The sequence below is a fragment of the Vicugna pacos genome, chromosome 13 (assembly GCF_048564905.1).
Source record: "Vicugna pacos chromosome 13, VicPac4, whole genome shotgun sequence".
NCBI classification, from domain to species: Eukaryota; Metazoa; Chordata; class Mammalia; order Artiodactyla; family Camelidae; genus Vicugna; species Vicugna pacos.
Window position 1 is genome coordinate 36,772,126 of NC_132999.1, and position 20,505 is coordinate 36,792,630.

The 20,505-nt window shown below is 43.1% G+C and overlaps 1 protein-coding gene and 1 long non-coding RNA gene across 5 annotated transcripts in view; one reads left to right on the forward strand and one right to left on the reverse strand.

The window, feature by feature from the left end:
• Positions 1 to 18: 18 nt before the first annotated feature.
• On the forward strand, positions 19 to 7,280 carry LOC140700687 (uncharacterized). The gene is made up of 2 exons (XR_012079213.1): positions 19 to 101; positions 6,824 to 7,280. It is a non-coding gene; the product is annotated as an uncharacterized lncRNA (long non-coding RNA).
• ERMAP (erythroblast membrane associated protein (Scianna blood group)) overlaps positions 1,165 to 20,505 on the reverse strand; it is a 23,826-nt gene continuing 4,485 nt past the window's right edge. For 2 of the 4 annotated variants that reach the window (XM_072974629.1, XM_072974630.1), the window contains 12 exons: positions 19,601 to 19,734; positions 12,925 to 13,009; positions 12,350 to 12,688; positions 11,802 to 12,083; positions 10,192 to 10,308; positions 9,718 to 9,750; positions 8,680 to 8,712; positions 6,905 to 6,925; positions 6,067 to 6,087; positions 5,945 to 5,971; positions 5,826 to 5,852; positions 1,165 to 4,027 (listed from right to left, as the gene is read on the reverse strand). In XM_072974629.1, coding sequence (XP_072830730.1) covers positions 3,303 to 4,027; positions 5,826 to 5,852; positions 5,945 to 5,971; positions 6,067 to 6,087; positions 6,905 to 6,925; positions 8,680 to 8,712; positions 9,718 to 9,750; positions 10,192 to 10,308; positions 11,802 to 12,083; positions 12,350 to 12,688; positions 12,925 to 13,009; positions 19,601 to 19,711 — 1,821 coding nt within the window. In that variant the 5' untranslated portion in view covers positions 19,712 to 19,734 and the 3' untranslated portion in view covers positions 1,165 to 3,302. Of the gene's footprint in view, positions 4,028 to 5,825; positions 5,853 to 5,944; positions 5,972 to 6,066; positions 6,088 to 6,904; positions 6,926 to 8,679; positions 8,713 to 9,717; positions 9,751 to 10,191; positions 10,309 to 11,801; positions 12,084 to 12,349; positions 12,689 to 12,924; positions 13,015 to 19,600; positions 19,735 to 20,505 lie in introns of those variants that run through there. The other 2 variants (XM_015249205.3, XM_072974631.1) reach the window with 2 other exon arrangements.

Genomic DNA, 20,505 nt, shown 5'->3' on the forward strand with positions numbered 1-20,505 from the left:
GCATGACCTGCTGGGAGTTGTAGTCCTACCGAAGAGAGTAGCCGCGGAGAAGAAATTTGAGAAGTTTAGAATTGTGTACTGGAGACTGGGGTCCTTCTAAGGTAGTCGGATTTCCTTCCACGCTCTGGCGTTAAAAGCCCAACGTGCAGGGCCACTGGTCTGGGAAGTTGTAGAGTATGTAGAGCTACCCTACATGACCTCCTAGGGGTCATGAACTGAGAGTTTCTTCTCTACTTTGAGTTGGTGACCCTTGATGGTCCTGTGGACATCCCATAAAGCGTAGAGTCCCGCGCCACACTGGAGGTTTATAATTTAAAGTCAAAAGATAATGGAATTGGAAGGGAGTTTAAAGATTAGCTAACCCAATCCCCTTTTAAGAGAAGCTAAACATTTGTCCAAGAAACCACTTGTGCTTTCGCAAAGCCCCTTGCGCAGGGATTTTTCTGGATGCTACAGTATTTAAACCTGACTGTCGTTCATCAGTCCAGACACAAGACGACCACTAAGGTATATCCAGGACTAGGATTTTTTGTTTTCAGGTTTAACTTCAAAACAAAACAGAACAAAAAAAGTCTAATTGAATTTGTAAGGCTAAAATTCTACAGCTCTCTCATATCTTCAAGATATTTCAGTGCAAAGAAAAACATTATTGTCTTCAGAGCTAGATACATCAGATTTATAATCCCAGGTCCACCACCTAGCCATTTAAAGCATGATTTCCTTTTCCTTTTCCTATAAAATCCCTGGCAGAACTACTGCAAGGATTTAATGAGTTAACATATGTAAAGCTTCTGCAGCCACAAATGTCAGTTCTCTTTCCTGCTGGTAAGTCTTTGGGTGCAGCCAGTGTGAACAATGTTAGTTAGTTTTAAGTTAGGAATAGTCATGAAAGTACGTTTGAAACTCAGTATGGATGAGTGAAATATAAATACCCTGTATATGCTATTACTTTATAAACTGTTATAAATGAAATACGGAGAAGGCAGACTCAGACATAAAACTGTGGCTTTATTTTTAACTATCATTAAAGCTTGTTTGGGTGGAATCAAGATTGTTCAAAATGAATCCCATAATTTGCTTCTCTCTTACCAGCCCAAAGCCTTTTCCCCACAACTTCTCATTCACGATGAAAATAACAGCATGCCAAGCAACAAATATCAAATTTTTATTTAAGTACCATACAAAAGCAAACAAAAAATTCCACTCAAGTGCTGTGATATCTCATTTTATGTGTCAACTTGACTGGGCTACAAAGTGCCCAGATATTTGGTCAAACATGATTCTGAGTATTTCTGTAAGGGTTTTTGGGTGAGATTAACATTTTATTTTTAATTTTTTATTGAAGTTCAATTGATTTACAATGTTAGTTTCAGGTATAGGGCAAAGTGACTCAATGATACATATACACACATATTTTTTTTAGATGATTTTCTATTATATGTTATTACAAGAAATTGAATATAGTTCCCTGTGCTATACAGTAGGTCCTTGTTGTTTATCTATTTTATATATAGTAATGTGTGTCTGTTAATCCCTAACCCCTAATTTATCCTTCCCTGCCCTTTCCCCTTTGTTTTCTATGTCCATGAGTCTGTTTGGGGTTTGTAAATAGAATTTATATATGTATTTTTAGACTCCACATATAACTGATATCATATGATATTTATCTTTCTACTTCACTCAATATGATGATCTCTAGGTGAGATTAATATTTGAATTGGTTGACTGAGTAAAGTAGATTGCTCTCCCTACTGTGGGTGGGCCTGATCCCATCAGTTGAAGGCCTGAGTAGAACCACAAAGCTGACCACCCACTGAGTAAGAGAATTCTTCCTGCCTGACAGCCTTCAGGTCTGAGCCATCAACCTTTTTCCTACCTTCAGACTCAAAACTGAAATACTGGTTTTTCTTGGGTCTCAGCCTTCAAATTGGAGTCATACCATGCGATCTCCTAGGTGTTAGGCCTTCAGGCTTGGATGGGAACTAAACCACTGGCTCACCTGGGCCTCCAACTTGCTGACTAACCCTGCAGATCTTGGGCCTTGCCAGCTTCTATAATCATGTGAGCCAATTCCTTATAATAAATAAATATATATATGTTCTCCCTGCCATATGTATTTATATGTAGTCTGTTTCTCTGGAGAACACTAAAATAGGCACTAACAGAGGGAACTTCTGACAGACAGAATGATCCAGTTTCTGCTGGGTAGAACTGTGTACCCATCTGCAAGTTGATAGCCAATATCTCAACAAAGAGGGCAGATCACATACGTAGTGTGACTTGAGAGTGACTAGGGTTCTTTGCAAGCCACACCCCAAAGTCAGGTTCATTATTTTATCCTCACACTTGGTCTACCAACTTCCTATTTGAAATCAATACTTTCTGACCTAAGAGGCTGTTTGCTACCCAAATAGTCAAGTCCTCCGATATCATGGTCTTACGGAAAAAAGGCTTCTAACTTTGGAGGCTAAAACTGCCACTTTTTCTAGCTGGGCCTCCCTGAATCCCAGAGCGGATTCAAAAGGGCCAGTGTAACAGATTGCCTTGCCCATAGCTGCCTTTTCAAGGCCACAAACAGCTGGGCTGCTCTGTTTGAAGGTGGGCTTCCCAGTTTCCTGATTGCTCTCCTGAGGTTTTTCAGGATTACGGCTACCATGTTTGAAGTCCCCGTAACTGGTTATCATAAATAGGTAATTAGCTTTGAAAACATGTACATTAGCTCTGAATGTCACCAACTGTGCTGTAAACAGCATCAAGGAAATAGAAAAGAGTGATTGCATTTTTTTGTTTTGTTTTTAATCCCTCTGGCCTCCCTTCCCCATATTCCAGAAGAAAGAAGGAAGAGTGTGTGACCCAAAACATGTTTACTTTTAAAAAGCTGGCTTTGGGGACTAGAGGCCTGCCCTGAGAAAAGGAGAAAAGCAATTCTTCACGGGATAAGTAAGAAGTCAGGACTGGGCACCATAACTCATGACTAATAGCCTGAGAGCAGGATGAGGCAGGATGAAGTTCTGCTAACCAGCCCCTCAAGTAGAGAGCCCTTGCATCTCGGTGACACACATTCAGCATCACCACCTAAACCTAGTCTGACTGTTCATTTGGTTCTCAAGAATTCTTTTAGGGTAATGGGAGTTGCAAGTCCCCAGAAGGAGAACAGAGTTTATAACTGAGCCGTGGGAGGAAGGTGGTACAAAAGGAATCACAAAAGAGTCTGGACTGGAGGAAAAGAGAGATGTTCCAGAAGCAGGTGCTGGGCCAGGAGACTGAAATCCAGGGCACTGGGCTGGTAATGAGGTCCGTCCCTAAAAAGAAGGAACCCTAAGTCCTTGAAGGGCTGGGCCAAGGTCAGAGGGCCAGGACAGGATCCTGTCTCTGAGTGGGAAGAGCTCCGGTGTCTGAGCAGGGAGCAGGGAAGGGTCCACCTTCAGGGCAACATCTCTATTAGCATGGCCTTTGTCTTCTGGCTTGGGCACAGTTGATCCCTCCAGTTTCTGGAGTTCAGAACAGATGATTAGAGGTGCTGTGTTTTTCCCTCCATCATGAAGGCAAGGTTCAAAGAAAGGGCGAAGGGGACCAGAGAAACTGTGGGTGAAAGTAAACATGTGGGATTGGTCCGTCACGTTGTAGAAGGAAATGACTCCTGCTTCATAGTCCAGGAAAATCCCCACGCACTGCGGGGGCTCTTTCAGGCGGAAGGAGGTCTGCGGGGATGTGAGGGCCTCGTACTCATTCCCACAATTCTGTCGCACGAGCCAGTGTCCGTTGGCGGGTGAGGCGGTGACCTTCCCCTTCCTGCTCACAGACTCACTACACACCCCGAGGGCCCACTTGGTCTTGTCTGTCACATACACCTCCCAGTAGTGACAGCCGGCCGTGAAGTACTCAGAGCCCAGGACACTAACGATGAAGTCAAATCTCTGGGGGTTGTCCGGCAAGGGCTTCCTTGTGTCTCCAAGCTTCACACATCTCCGGTCCTCAGAGAGGATGAGTTTGGGATGCGCTGTGTCTGGGTCCAGGGTCACCGCCACTGCAGAGGGCCACAGAGAGATGAGGTTTGGGAAGTCTCAGTCTCAAGGGATCTTTGGGTAGTTTTGGAGGGAATAAAAATCTCTAGGTCTGCAACCACTGTCATTGGCCCATTTTAGTTCATGGTGCCCTATCCTCCATGTGTCCTGGAACCAAAGAAAACTGTCTTCCAGTCTCCTAGATCTCCTGGTAGTGTATTATGTAAAAGAGAGAAAAGTTTCTCAGCTGTCTGTGAAGCTGCCTTGATCCTTAGAAAATACTGCCTTTGTCTTTGATGGCCCAAAGGAACCGAATGTATGCTCATAAACAGACTTTGATGTTAGACCAGAAGCCAGATAGGATGCTTGAGTCCAGCTCTGCCGCATGCTAGTTATGTGAACTTGGACTTGTTATCCATCCTCAAACTTTAGTTTCTTTTTTTTTTTTTTTAATTTTTTTTTTGGGGGGGTAATTATGTTTTTTAAATTTATTTATTTATTTATTTAATGGAAGTACTGGGGATTGAACCCAGGACCTTGTGCATGCTAAGCATGTGCTCTACCACTGAGCTATACCCTCCCCCAAACAGACTTTACTTTCTCTACCTATAAAGTGGGAATAATAGCAGCACCTATGTTGTAGAGCTGTCGTGCAGATCTAATGAGCCAATGGATGAGAGGGTGCCTCAGTCACGTTCTGAGTGTGATGCTCATTTTCTTAGCTAAAATTATTGCTTATAATCCTCGTTTTAAAATGTTAATATAGAGAGAAGGATTATTCCTTAAAATTGTGGATATATGAGGGTCACCATGAGTCTCCCTCCTTCCCCAAGTAGAGATAAGAGGCTCTTCTTGGAGAGTTAAATCCAAGAAATGCAAACTGAGTCGAAGTTGTGGGAATGAGCCAGATTATGAGTGTGAGAACTGTTTTTGAGTTCCCAGAATGCCACAGATGCCGACTCATTGATTCTGTTGCCCCTGCCTGAAGGAAAGCCCCGTGAACAGAAGGCGGATGAGCAGTCCGGAAAGCAGAGAAGGACAGAAAGCAGTGAAAATAACAGGTCTCATTCAAACAGCAGCAAAAAATGCAAACTATTTAGGAATAAATTGAAAACAGATGTGCTAATCTTTTCAAATAAAACTGTGAAAACTTTTCATAGTCTACTTTGTTGAGGCATCTGCCCAACTCACTCCCCTCTCTGCGAATCTCAATCAGCATCCCTCCGCTCCAAGAAACTGATCTTCAGAGAAAGAAGGATGCGGCAGACGTGTAGAAAGGGACAGGGGCACCAGCTATTTATCCAGTAGTGGGAAAGGAAGGACTTCCCACCCTGAAAGCACAGAGGAGACTACATAGGAAAAAATGGATAGATTTGACTACCGGAAAATAGAACACTCATGCATCAAAAAAAGGATAAGAAAATTAAAATGCAAATGAAAAACTCAGAAAAATATTTTGTGAAAAACATGACAAAGAGTGAATACAGAAAAAAAAAAATCTTCACAAATCAAAGAAGTGGCCAGAGTAGGACAGGAGCAGACAAGCCACAAAGATAAAATACGAATAACCAATGAACTTAAGAAAAGAATCTCAAAATTCATAGAAAACCGACAAGAAGATCAAATGGAATATTTATGTGTTCTAAAAGAGGGGTGGCTTTCTGAATCTAAGAGTGACCTTCTCAAAAGCACAAAGTTTTTTAAAAATTTGATGAGCAGGTAAACAAATTTGATTAAAAATTCTTTAAATTACAGTCTGCATTCCAAAAGAACAGAGAAATGGGCTCTAAAATGTGGATCAGTTTGACTGGTGTAACTTACCAAAGTGCAGCCGAGCCCTTCTCCAGCCTGAAAGACAGAAAAAGGGGTTGTTAAAGCGACGGGAAATGGAGACTTGCTGGTGAGGATGCAGGGCGGGGAGCAGGGAAAGTGCATCTCACCTGAGTTTGCTGCTGCTCTTTTCAACTCTACAAAAGAAGAAACAAGGGGAATGAGCTATCACTGGAAGTCGAATCAACAGGAGATAAGCTGGTGTGGAAGTCACAAGAACAGGGGAACTTACTCAGATCACTCCGGAGTTTCTCTACAGAATAAAAACAGTCGGACAAATCAAAACAAGGGCGTCTAATTCCTTTGATGCTACAGTTCCATCCCAACCACATTCCCAGATCAGATCCTCAAGGTGATACCCTGAACTTCCCCCATGACAGTGGCTTTGCAACAGCAGTGGCTCACCGCCGCAGAACAGGGGCCCCCAGAGATACTGCAGAGGGTCAGCAAGTTCCTGCGGGAACCAAACCTGACCGGCAGACTGAACAAACAACACATGTCACACACGTGAGTGATGGCGACATAAACTTGTAAAGATGTCGTGGGAGAAGAATAAAGTATAAGTTCATTTAAAACAATCATTGAATTTCCATGAGATTTTCTTATGTTTATTTCTCAATGTGAAATAAAGCAGACATGCCACATGTCTGAGGATTTGTTGCTGTTGTTATAAGGAGGTTCTCATGCATGACAGGGTGGAGAGGCAGCACTCCACATATTCAGTTTAATTCAGTGTAATGGAGATCCATCTACCTTGGGTCCCACCTAGGGGAACGTCATGCCTGAGTGACAGAAGGGTCTTCCAGATGGCTTCACCTATGGGAGGTACCTCTCTTCTTGCTAAAACGTTTCCCATTTAGAGACTAGGTAACAATTGCACAGGAAAGAGGATGGGGGACTACTCGAGAAAAAAAAAGAGGCCTTAGAGAGCCAAGAAATCCCCAACCCTCATGGCTCGAAGTACCCCTGACCCCTCTCTTCTGCCCCAGGAGGTGAATCTGAGACTCTCATCCTAAAGCAAAGTCATCAGCAGAAGAAGGTCTGCACAATGGACGAGGAGCAGAACTTACTGAGGGCTTTTCGGAGCCTTCCTGAAAAACAGAGAGAGAGACACAAGTGAGCCGGTCCTGCCGCTTTATCTCCGGAGCCCAGGAAGGACCATCAGTCCGCCCCCTCACAGCAGAAGGGATGGTGATGATGCTGTCAGCCCCTCATCACATCTTCCAAAGGGCAGGCCGGGGAGTACAGTGGTGCTCATGCCACTTTGCAGATGGCCTGGACTACCCGGAACTTGGGGTTCCTCTTCCCTTCCTTTTGTCTGTCTGGTTTCATTTCCGCTGTCCATCTGGGTGTTTCTATTTGTAACTGGGTGTCCGTGAGTGTATGCCTTGCTGCCCGTTTATGACTGTTTGTAACATCTGTGGTGTAAAACGAGCTGAAAGCCTACCACTGACTTACTGACATGCTCCATTACCTCTACAGTGACCCCCCCACCCCCGCAAAGAGCCGCAGAGAAACACAAACCTGGAGACCCCAGGAGGTTTGGGCACCTGGGTATACGCTTCTGTGCTTTGGTGGAGTAACTGCAGTTTCTCTGGAAGGGTCATCCACCCACACTTCCCCTTAGCACTGGCCCTGCCACAGAGCTGAAATTAGACACTTGAGTTCACTGCCAGGCCCCGTGCTAAGGGCTGGGCATGGGTTAGGTGTTAGGCTTCGGGGCAGTGAACTTGAATATGATATGGCCCCTAGGAAGTCTCTGGTTTATTTTTACCATTCCCCCTACCAACAGCTTCCACATCTTGTGTCCTGTTCTTATGACTTAGGCCCCGAATCCTCTCAACCATGTGAGGTGCATATAATTATTATTCCCATTCTACAGAGTGGTGGTCTGAGGCTCAGCAGGACATTCAATTTGTCCAGATCATCCAGCTAGTGAGTAGCCAAGGGGGCAGCATTCAAACCCAAATCTGTCTGACTCCTAGTCGGAGGCCTTCACCCCTACACCACACTGTTCCTTCCCTTCTAGGACAGAACGGACTGTGTCCCTGAGGTGTGCACATTTTTACCAGCTTGGAGGAGGTGTGAAGGGGGGAGGGAAGAAGTGCCGAAATCACTGCATGTGGAACCGTTTCTGAGCCAGTGACATGCCTTCACAACTAGACTTTCAAAGGGCAGAGCCCTGCCTGTTCTCTGGGACTCGACGTATCTTTTACCCTCAGTGGCCCAGAGCAAACATTCAATTAATGAAGACAAAATGGCAATAAGGGAAAGGGTCTAGGCACTGTAACAGGAGACTTTTTGGGGTTTTTTTAAGTCGTCTGTTTTCATCCTGAAAATAATCAGGTGAGGGGACTTAGAAGCCCCATTTTACAGATGAGGAAACCAAAGCTCAGAGAGTGAAGTAAATGGCAGATCTGAGCCAGGTGTTGCTGACTTCAGAGCCTGTGACCCTCCCACTGCATCACACCGCCTCTCTCAGTGCAAAGGTTGCATGGACCCCTGAGATTTTCGTCCATCCCATAGGACTATTTTGATATATTTTAAGTAGTATATAGATATTCTTTCTAGGTGATTGGGAGAAAGGCCAATGAAGGGAGCTCATGATAATCCAGACCTAAAAATTTTGACCAGGGCATCCCGTCACCCACTGCTACCAACCCTGTGACCCCCTTGATACTGGAAAGTAAATTCCAATAATATTGACAGAGGATATATATATGGGGTGCGTGTGTGTATACATACACACACATATAATGTATGTATAATAAGACTCTCAGCATTTATGTAGAAGGAGAAAAATACATTATTTGTTCACTGCCCCTTATTCTAGACATATAATTACCTTTTTCTTTTGCATGGGCTGAGAGAAGATTTTCTAGAGGAAGAAAAGTAAAAGAAAATGAAATTCTGAGCCATTACCTTGAGGGTCCCTGCCTCCTATTGAGTTGACAGGCTCTTGAGCCTGTCCACTTCTATCTCCACCTCCACCCACTGATCCAGCCCTCATCATCTCTCATCTGGATGCCAAGATAGCAGCCCCCATGGCCCCCACATTCTGTCTTGCTCCCTCTGGTCTCCTTCAACACAGCAGCCTGAGAGAGCTTCTCGAAACACGATTCTGGTCGGGAGAGCCCCTTCACAGCTTCACCACTGCCTGGCAGAGAAAGACGAAAACCCTTCACATGGTCTACCAACCTCACATACTGGCCCTGCCTAACTCTGCAGCATTACCTTCTGCCACCTTTCCCTCACTTCTGCACCGTGTTTCTTTCTCAAGCTCTTCTTTCTGCTGCAGATGATTTTCTATTCCCTCTCCTCCCATGCGTGTCCGTCCTCCAGATCAAACAGCACTTCCTCCAGGGACTCCCCTTCCATCCCTGAGGTCTGGCTGGTTGGTTCCACCTGGTCACTGTCTTCCCAGCCTTCAGAACATCCATGTGTAGCATTTGTACACATTTATTTGTGTAGTTATTGAATTCATGTATACATGCCTGGCTAGACTGAAAGTCCCAAGACTGTGTTGTCTTTCATCCACCACTGTATTCCCAGCATCTGGTATAGTCTGCACCACTTAGTAGACAGCTATCAATGATTTGTTGAATGAATAAAGCATCTCCCACATTAGGTCTGCACAGCTCCTCCAGCATAAGATCAAACCATGAGCTCACAGGCAAAATCACCACGCATATTGGAAGGCAAGCTAGTACAAGAGTCAGCAGAAACTGGAAACAGTGGGTTTTGACCCCACCACCACAACCACCATCACCACCAAGGACAGCAGATACTGGGATTTTCGGGTACAGAATTTAGATTCATGGGCTCTGGGGACACACAAATGAACAAAACAGAGAAACATCCCCACCCAGCCTGGGACACTTACCTACCTCCATCACCTGTTCATAGAGAAGTTCCTCTGGTAGGGAGAGAGAAAGAAAGAGCTGTCAGCTCAGTTTGAGGGAGGGCCTTCTCTAACAGGCAGAACTGTCCAGGGACAGCAAGCCACCTGACTAGGACTTTGCTCCTTGTCACTGTGGGTTTGTGACCTTTGCAACAATGAGATTCTGTGAAATGGGACCATATTTATGAGTGTTTTATCCAATGGATAGAATTGGGTTTCCTAATTAATTAGAAGGCTGGCATGATGTGTTATTTTCTAATTTCTCAAAAGATGAGATTTCACAGTTTCACGTTCTTTGATCCCCTCTGCAATGTGGGTCCCCAGAGCATGGCTCTACCAATCTCCCAGCCAACCTACAGATAACTGTCCCATCTATGTCTGCTTCCTCCTGGCCTTTTCCTAGAGAGGCCACAGTCCCACTTCCTGCCAGCCTGGGCCGCCTTACTACTTAGTTACCTTTTGATTTTCTTTGCTTCCAGATGAAGTTAACGCCCACAATGATGAGAAGCCCCAGGACAGGCAGGATCACAGCAAGAGCCACTTCTGACGAGGAGAACCTTGCTGGAGATGGGGCTGAAACAGAAACCACCCATGACCACCCTCTGAGAGCTTCTCCCATTCCCGGGGGCCCATCTCACATGGCAGGTCATGCAGGTGCCTCCTAACTGCTTCCATCACCTCTACAAAGAGGCCTCCAGCCAAGTCAGTGAGGCTCTTTGCTTCTCCTGTAATTCAAACCCCAGATGATGAGGGATGACTTGAAGGTGAGATGCTTCTCTCTCAGGTTTGCTTTCAGTGGTCCTGCCCGAAGACACGGAGTCAAACTTGGCTTCTCAACCACAATCTCATCCTGTCCTTTATGGAAAAATTTCCCAGAGACTGGAGATTTGGAGGGGCTTCCTTGGGAATCCCCTAAGGCCTTCTCATGAGCACCCAGCCACTTCCCCTTCAAATCCTCACTCTGAGGTAGAACGGCAGTCAGCAACCTCTTTGCCCTGAGCCCTGTTGGCAGGGACAAAATCATCTCTGTGGTGCTCCAGCAGCAAGCTAAAAGTCTAGGTGGCAGAGAAAGGAGAGGGGAAAGAAGAAATAGAGGAGAAAAAAGCAGCAGCAGAGGCTCTGTGATAAGTGGCAAAGAGCTTAAGCTGGATGTGAGCACTTGCTCAGCACCACGTGACCCTCAGCAAAAGATGGAGGCTCTCGGAGCCTGGCTTGCCATCTGCAACATGGGGGTGGTGAGGAACCCTGTCCCGTTGGGTGGTCGGGAGATTTGACGAGATCAGGCATGTAAAGTGCTTAGCACTTAGTGAGAGGCAGTGGCAAAAGCAAGGGAAGGGAGGAGGACAGGGGGAGAAAAGAAAAAAGGGACTGGCAGAGGTCCATGACCCCACCCCACCCAGGACCCCAGACCACTGTCTGTCTGTCTTGACTTTAAAACCGTTCTGCTCTGCCACAGGGCTCCCTGTTCCAAGGGTCTAAAAGAGTCACACCCACTTTGACCCACTAATTCTACCTCCAGAAAAACACTTTAAGAAAAAAATCAGAATCAATTCCCAAAATATGTGCCAAGATATTCATTGCACCATTAATTATAATGTGAGGAGAAACTGAAAACCATCCAGATGTCCAGAAATAGGACTTTGATTAATTGTATTATGCTATAACCACACAATGAAATACTATGCAGCCTTCAAAAATCACACTGCAAAGAACTACTTAAGGACGTGGGTGAACAATGCTCATGGCATTGTAAGTGGATGGGTCAAAAAATAAACCTGGGTGGAAGAATGCATATATAGAAACACATGGACTCTCACAGATACACACACACAAAAAGCTCTTGAAACAAATGTCCCCAAATGTGAGCAGTGGTTCTCCCCAACTTAGGAGATTATAAACTTTTGGGGTTTCTTTAAAATGTTCTGTATTTTTTCAGTTTTTCTACAATAAACGTGTTATTCCTGGAATTTTAAATATTCAAAAATGCTTAATGAAGTTTCCACCAACATAGGAGTTTTCTCTGAAACCACCAGGGGCTTCAAGCCTGTCTTCCAGCCTGCGTTTACCTGCTATGACCATGGCTGTGGTCTTCTCTTGGCCGAGGACCCCATTGCGGATGGTGCAGGACACATTCCCCAGAATGCTGTCCCTGACTCTGTTGGACACCGCTGCTCGGAAGAGGCCAGCTTCGTCCAGGGAATGGGTCTCCAACAGGGATGGAAACACCCTGCCCTGAGGGTCTCTCCACTGGACCCAAGGCTTTGGGAACCATCCCGCCGACCTGCACACCAGCTGGATCCATCCAGCGTCGTAGCTTTGCACGTGGATGTAAGGGTCGGAGCCTAGAACTGAAGAGGAGAGACGCTGGGCAGGGCCTGGGCAAGGGCGCTCCCCGCCCCAGCCTCTTCTCGCTCTCACAGCCTTCGGTGCTGAGCGGGGAAGGAGGGGCAGCTCATAAAGGCACTTGAATGCCTGCCCTCTCCTTCGCTGATCTTCCAACAGGAGACAGTCTCTGGCTTCATCCTAGTACCTTTCCAAATCTACATCTAGCAGCAACTGCATCCCATGATTCAGATCCTGGGGCCACCTCAGTCCCCCTTGAATAATGACTAACCTGCAACCTGCAGCGTCACGGCGCCCTCTCGACTCAGGTTTCCGATCTGGACCTGACATCGGTACCGCCCCCGATCCTCCAGCCGGACATGGTGGATCCTCAGAGTGACACTTCCCTCTCGGGCGTCTCTCACCAACGCCGTCCTCCCCTTATACTCCGGCATCACGCCTTCCTCCAGGTCCTTCCCTTCCCGGAATACGTGAACAAGCTGGGAGAGCCCCAGCCCCGGGGTCCGCAGCCACCTCACACCGGACGGTACGGTAACGGGCCAGAGCGGGAGAGGGCAGAGCAGCTCGGCTGTGCCCCCTAGCGGGGCCACGTGGGACTGGCCGGCATCCCCTGTGCGGTGCGAACGAAAAAAAGGGCAAGGCGGTTTGGAAGAGATGGGAAAGAAAGCTTGGCAACGCCGGTGGGAGGGAATATTTGGGGGAAGGACAGCTCCTGGGTAGGGCATTGGAAAGGACTGGGGGAAGAACAGAACCCAAGAATAAGCAAGGCCTCTGGCCAGGCCTCTTTATTCTTAGAACACCTTTGTCAGATGCCCCAGGCAGGGAAAGAGGTTCTGAAACTCTCACCCAACACGTGCAAAGGCAGTTGGAGGAAGACGAGTGTGATGAGGCATCTGGAGAGCCAGGAGCGAGAGGAACTTGCCATCTTCACCTGGACCAGGAGGACAGACACAGGGAGACATCAGAAAGGACTGCCAAGTTTGATGTGAGAAAGGGTACCACCTAGGAGGTGGGGCGGAGATGGACGCTGCAAAGGGTAGGCTCTGGAAACACACAGACCAGGTGTTGAATTCCAACTCTGCTACTTACTTCCGTGTAACCTTGTGACAATTTCTCTGAGACTCAGTTTCTCCATCTTTGAAATGGGTAAAATAACTGTGCCTCCTGGCAGGATTATTGTGAAGACTGAAGGAGCTAAGTGCTCAATACAGAGGTTGGCATCATGGTTAAGTCTCTAAATGCCATGAGTGAGAACGATGGTGGAGATAAGATGAGTGAGGACCAGATGGCAAGACAGTGTGCTCTAGAAGGCATCAGGAGGAGTCTGAAAGAATGAGAACTTATACCCAAAACTAGCCAGGTAGACACCAGAGTACTGGCCTCTTTTTGCATTTAGTGTCCTAGGCCGGGCTTGGGAAGCATCTGTTGCAAGCCAATCGTGGATCCATAATACAGCCTGGAGCTCTTCCCTGACAGTCTTTCAAGTCTGACGCTTGAGAAACAACAAACCAAGGCATTGCATCATGAAGGCACTAATCCTACAAACTCAGCGCCTGGAGTTCAAGTCTTAGCTCCACCTGGTACTAGTTCTGTGTCCCTGGAAAAGTTATACAACAACGTTGAGCCTTCAGTTCTTAATGTATAAAGGGGGAACCTGCTTCATAGCTGAATGTGAGGGTTCAAGGAGATGATGTACATAGAGCACTTGCCACAAACGCCTGGCAGATCAAGCTCCCAGTTAAGTGCACTGCTGTTGTTACTACTAAACTGAAAGAGGACGATCATCCCTGGGAAGTGTGGGCCACTGTGTGCATTCACCACAGGGAGACCCTAAAGGATTCCCTCCTACAACTTTTCCCCCTTCTACTTGCTACGGACTGAAATTCCTTGAATTGGAAACAAATCTTTCATGCCACCCCCGGGGAAAAGTTTAAATGCAAACACTCAAAGAAGAGAGAACTTGTCTTTTAAATTCTCTCTGACATTTGAAATCATTTCCAAAGAGGAGGTTTTTTATAGAGGTCATCAGGGTGGGACCCTGTAGGTCTGAGGATAGGGCAAAATGAAGCTTGGGAGAGGTGGGGCTGTCAAAGTGAGGTTGGGAAACTGAAGAGGGACTCAAGCTTTGGACACATTTCCAATTCTGTTTTTCTCAAGGCAAACAGCACACTGGTTTAAGGCTGTTTTGTTTGGTTTCGTTTTTAAATCATGATGCATATAACACACGCCTCAAATCCCCCAGTGTTACAAATGGCAACATAACACTAGGACATGGTAAAGTTAGGATTACAGTTAGGATGCATTTTTTTTTTTTTATGTTTCTTTTCTTTCTTTCTTTTTTTTTCCTCTGCGTCTATCCCTGCCACTTTCCTACAGGTTACCGGCTACTCAGAAGCTGAACAAGAGAAGTTAGGTAACTAGGGTGGAAGGTGGAACTTTATGAAGAAAGTTCCCCTGATAAATGTAAAACATAATTTCACTTCCTAAAGCTCAACGTACATGATACAATTTGGAGACAACTGACACCTTAACAATATTGAGTGCTGTGGCTCATAAACGTGGCTTCTCTCTCTCTCCACTTATTTAGGTCTTCAATTTCTTTCAGCAGTGTTTTATAGTTATCAGTGTATAGAGATCTTGCGTGTTTTCTGTCAGATTTACTAAGTATTTAATATTTTGATGTTATTATAAATGGTAGTAATTTATTAATTTTAATTTCTGATTTTTCATATAAAAATACAGTTGATTTTTGTTTATTTTGTCTTATATCTGTGACCTTGATAAGCTAAGTTACAAGTTCTAGTAGCATTTCTGTAGATTGCATAGGATTTTCTACATAGAAGATTGTATTGTCTATGAATAAAGACAGTCTTACTTCTTCCTTTGTAATCTGAATGTCTTTTATTTCCTTATCTTGTCTTATTGCCTTGGTTCTCTCCTGATCCTAGGGAAAACAGCCCTTCTTGCACCGTTGAGTTTAATGATGGCCACATCATTTTCATAGATGCCATTCATCAAGTTGAGGAAATTTCCTTCTATTTCTAGTTTACTGAGAGTTTTTATCAAGAATGGATGTTCATTTTGTCAAATGATAGGTCTGTATCTATTAAGATGATCCTACAGTTTTCCCCTTTTTTGTTGAAATATAGTTGATGTACAATATTATATAAGCTTCATTTGTAAAACACAGTGATTCAAAATTTTTTTAAGTTATATTCCATTTATGGTTATTATAAAATATTGTCTATATTGCCTGTGTTGTACTATATATCCTTGTAGCTTATTTATTTTATACAGATGGTTTTTAATTTTAGTTTGTTAATATAGTAAATTTTTTTTACCATATTATTATTTTTTTTCAATGTTATACCAACTTTGTATTCTGGGGGTAAACCACAGTCAATCATGAAATAGTATATACCATTTTATATACCTTCAGATAAAATTTATTTAAATTTTAAGAATTTTTAGGGGGGAGGGTATAGCTCAGTGGTAGAGCACATGCTTAGCATGCCCAAGGTCCTGGGTTCAATCCCCACTACCTCTACGAAAATAAATAAATAAACCTAATTACCTCCCTTTCAAAACAAAAAACAAACAAAAAACTCAAAAAAAATTTTCAAAATTAAATTTTAAGAATTTTTGCCTCTATGTCCATGAAGGATATGGGTCAGTACTTTTCTTGTAGTATCTTTTTCTAATTTTGGTAATTTGGGTAATGCTGGTCACAAAGAATGAAATAAGAAGTGTTTCCTCCTCTTTAAATTTCTAGAAGAGTTTGTGCAGCATTAGTATTATTTCTTCCTCAAATTTTTGATGGAACTTACCAGGAAAGCACCTGAGCCTTCAGTTTTCTTCATGAGAAGGTTTGTAACTAACATTCAATTTCTTTAATAAATACAGGGTAATTCAGGTTATCTATTTCTTCTTCTTGAATGATTGTTGGTAGTTTGAGTCTTTCAATTTGTTTAATTAATTGGCATAACTATGTTCATAATATTTCCTTATTATTCTTTTACTGTATGTGGAAACTGTAGTGATATCACCCTCTCTCATTCCTGATATTGGTCATTTATGTCTCTTTTTTTCTTGATTAGTCTGACTAGAGGTTTATCAATTTTATTGATCTCAAAGAACCAGGTTTGGTTTCATTGATTGTTTTCTATTGTATTAATTTCTGCTCAGATCTTTATCACTTCCTTTCTTCTGCTTACTTTGGGTTTAAAGTGCTCTTTTGCTTGTTGCTCAGGTTATTGATTTGAGATCTTCTTTCCTAATATTGTCATTTAGTACAATACAGATGACTATATTAGCCATCTTTTCTAATATAGTCATTAGTCATTTAGTCATAAGTTTCTCCTTAGGTATTGCTTTAATGACAGCCAACAAATTTTGATATATAGTGGTTTTCATTTTCATTACATTCAAAATACTTTTTAATTTCCCTTTTAAGTTTTGCTTTGACCTATAGGCTATTTAGAGATGTGTTATCTACTTTCCAAATATTAGAAATTTTTCAAGATGACTTTCTGTTATTTCTAACTTAATTCTGTTGTGGCCAGAAAACATACTTTGTATAACTTGGATCCTTTTAAATGTATTGACTTGTTTTATGTGCTAGCATATGCTCTATTTTGGTAAAAGTATCATGTATTTTGCTGTCATTGGGTAGAGTGTGACCAGTGAGATATGAGACCTTAGCTTTTTCATTAAAGCTGATGAAATTCCATTAATCATAATGTCATCTGAAAAGAGCAGAGAGCAAGCTGGTGATAACATCCACAAGAATCTAAGGCTAACATTGTAAAATGATTATAAATCAATAAAAAATGTTAAAAAAAAAGAATCTAAGACTAAATAAAACCAAACAGTAAAAGAAAGGCTTATATCCCTAGTGGACTGAGGACTGGAGTCAGATGGCTTGGTTTTAGTCTTGGCTTGGTCCTTACTATCTGTGTGACTTTGTAACTTTGAGCAAGTCACTTAAACTCTTAGGCCCTGAGTTTTCATCTTGAAAATGGGAAATTCACTTACATTTGCTGAGTTCATTCTAAATTGGGAAGTAACAAGAGGTAAGGAAACATATTTGCCTTTTGATCCAGTAAGAAATATTCTGGAAATCTACTCTAAGGAAAAAATATGAAATATAAAAGTTTACATGACCTCAGTAGTATTTTTATAATAGTGAAAAACTGGACCATCGACAGGTACATCAGTAAGGAAGTGACTAAGTAAATTATGATTCATCAAGACTATGTTTCAAGTGAAAACTATAATGATGTGTTAGAGGCAAAATACAAAATAATATACTTACAATGACTAACTACATTAAGGTGTGTAAGAAAGGAACTAAGTGGTGGAAACATGGACGATTTTTCTCATCTCTATTTCCCAGCTTATTAATAAAGTGTAATATATTGATGAAAAATGTGTAACACAAAACTAAATTTAGCAAAAGTAATATTTATTTAATTAAAGAACTTTGACTAGATGAAGTTTCAAATTCCTTTCCAGCTCCAGTGTGCTATAATTCTGCTTCATGAAAAGGAAAAACAACATTTCAAGAGTGTCTAACTTTCAGTTCTCCGCTAGAAATCACTTAATTTGGAAACTTAATGCTTCAGATTACAAAACTATTGAGTTAAGAGGAGGATTAGTCAGATTCTATTTCTGAGAGAGCCTTCAGTGGGTGGAGCAATGGGGAGGGAGAACCACGGTATTTGATGGAAGTTTCCAGATCAGATGGGGAGAAGAAACCAAAGAACGGGAGAGGAAAGTAAATGATGGCAGAGGGGAAACAGGGTAGAAGAAAAAGACTGAAAAAATAAAAAGGTAAACAGATGGTGACTAAGAGTTTTCCATCATCAGCTGTCTAGGTACCACTTTTGCTGTAAGTCACCTGTAGGACACCAGGTCCCCAAAATCATTACATGTATTTTTTCATTGCTATATCTAGAATTTTAATTTTTTCTTGTATCCATCCTACTTGAAGGAACTAAAAGCCCTCTCTTCTCACTATCTCCCCTAGTCTTTGGCCTCTAACTCCCTCAGACTCTGGGAGCCCCTCACATTACCCTCTGGGACGGGTGCTCCCTGTCCCAACAGGCACCCACCCATCAGCCAGCTCCAACTCACCTCCAGGATAGCCCCATGGCATTTCAGCTATCTTTCAGTTTTTACTGAATAAAATTTTTGCTTTTTCTATCCTACTTATTATAGAAAATCTGGAAATTACAAGAAAAAAAGACAAAAATGTTTTAAATCATCTGTAATTCCTCCACCCAAAGAGAAAATGGTTCTTCACATATTTTTTCTATGGATGTATACAACTTTTTTAAAAAGTAGGACTACACTGTATGTATTATTTTGATACCCAACATTTTCACCAAGAACTTGGTGCATTTTCCCATGCCATTCCAATATTCTTTTAATGATTTCAACGTTCCATGATGAATATGCAAGAATTTTAAAAATAATTCCATATTATAGGATATTTAGTGTTTTTCCCAATGCATTGTTATTCAAAGCTTTGCTACAATTGGCAGTGAGTAGATTGAGGGCCAAGTTATAAGGCTTAGTCCTAATCTTGGCTTGGTCCCTAATTGTGTGACTTTGTAACTTTAAGGAAGTCACTTAAACTCTTAGGCCTTGAGTTTCCCATCTTTAAAATGGTGAGACTTCTCATTTGCACTGCCAAATTGCCCTCCAGAGAGGTCATATCAATTTACCAAAATGTATCATACTGTTTGTTTCTCCACAACCTTGCTATCACTGCTGTCATTTTAAAAAATTTTTGTCATTTTAATGAGTAACCAAATCGTATCTCTTTAAAAATAATTAAAGCTGTTTCATTTTAATTTGTATTTCTTTTTTTTTTTTTTCCCTCCGCACTGGCTCAACCTCAGGAGACTGGCAGCACCTGTGAACCCTAATTTGTATTTCTTTGATTATTTGTTTCTTATTTGGACTTTGTCCATTACCTGTCTTTATACTTTGTCCATTTTTCTATTTGGGCATTTGTCTCTTAAATGGTTATAAAATCCTTCACATAGTTATAATCTTTTTTCTACTATACATGTTGGAAATATTTTTTCCCATAGGAAGTCACTTACATTTAAGTTTGAAATAGTTTAATTTCAAAAACTTCTAAATCATAAAAAACATGCAACAGAAGTTCCCTTGATAACTCCAAGCAGCTTAAGAGGATCCTGGGAATCTACAGATGATCCGTCTGAAAGCACAGAGCTCAGGACACGGCTGAGAGTGAGGGCTAAGAAAGTGATGGCTCTGCTGCTTAACAGTGATGACAGTACTACCAAAGGAGAGTCTTTAGACAAAGCCGATCAAGCCTCCTAGTCACTTGTCCCCTTTCATGACCCTCATTTCCTATTGCCTCATTTCATCCTCTAAAATGTTCTTGTGAGTATGGAGAAAGGGGATAGCTTCTCCAACGAACCTGAGGATCCTGAGAAAGTCCAAGAACTAGAAAGAATCGAGAAAGGAGAGAGGGAGGAGGACTCACCACCTTTGGAGCTGGGGGCCCTTTGTCCGTCACTGGCTGAGCTGGCGTCTCCAAGCTGGGACCATCCCTCCGCCCATTCAGGGAGATCAGGCAGGCATCAGGCAGGAGCATCAGGAAGGGCTCTGCAGGTGGGCCTGGGGAAAGTTCATCTTTTATTTGATGCCCTCAGCTCTCAGCCAGGGGCTTCCTCTGCCCCACAGACTCCCTTCCAGTGTCCCTATACCCCAGCAAGCCACACCCCGCCTGCCTGCCCCTGATAAAGAAACTGAGCAAAAAGAGTCTTCCTAAGAGTGAGGGAGCCTCCCAGTGCCACTGAGGTAAAGAGCCTTTGCCCCTCAGCTCCCTTTCCCTCCCAAGCTAAGTGCAAAGTGATTGCCTTTGATACATTTTGATCCTATCACACCCTTTCTGAAAAGCTTGCTTCTCTTTCCTTTCTAAATCAGAGTAAAACTGAAGATCGGTTTCAAAGAACCACCAGTTAGCCACCTTCTGTAACTCACCACCTTTATCTCCAGCTGCACCCTGACGTGTGCTTTCTGACAAACTAGCTTACTGCCCCCAACATGTGATAAACGCTTTCCCTCCTACCTTGCTTTCAGAATAGCCACAATTTTATATTAACAAGATCCATAACTGTACCCTTTTATGTATTTTTGAACTTTATAAAGATGGAGCACATCATACGTAATACCCTCCCTGTGTTTTCCTTTTTTCACTCAACATTAGTTTCTCAGTCTAGCAGACACCGGTGATGGCTCACACCGTGTCTCCTCAGCTCACCCAATTTCAGGGTAGCTGAGACTCGCAGACTGGGTATTTACTGTTGAAAAATATCCACGTTGAAGCGGACCCAGGTAGTTCAAACCCACGTTGTTCAAGGGTCAATCGTACATGCACTTCCCGAT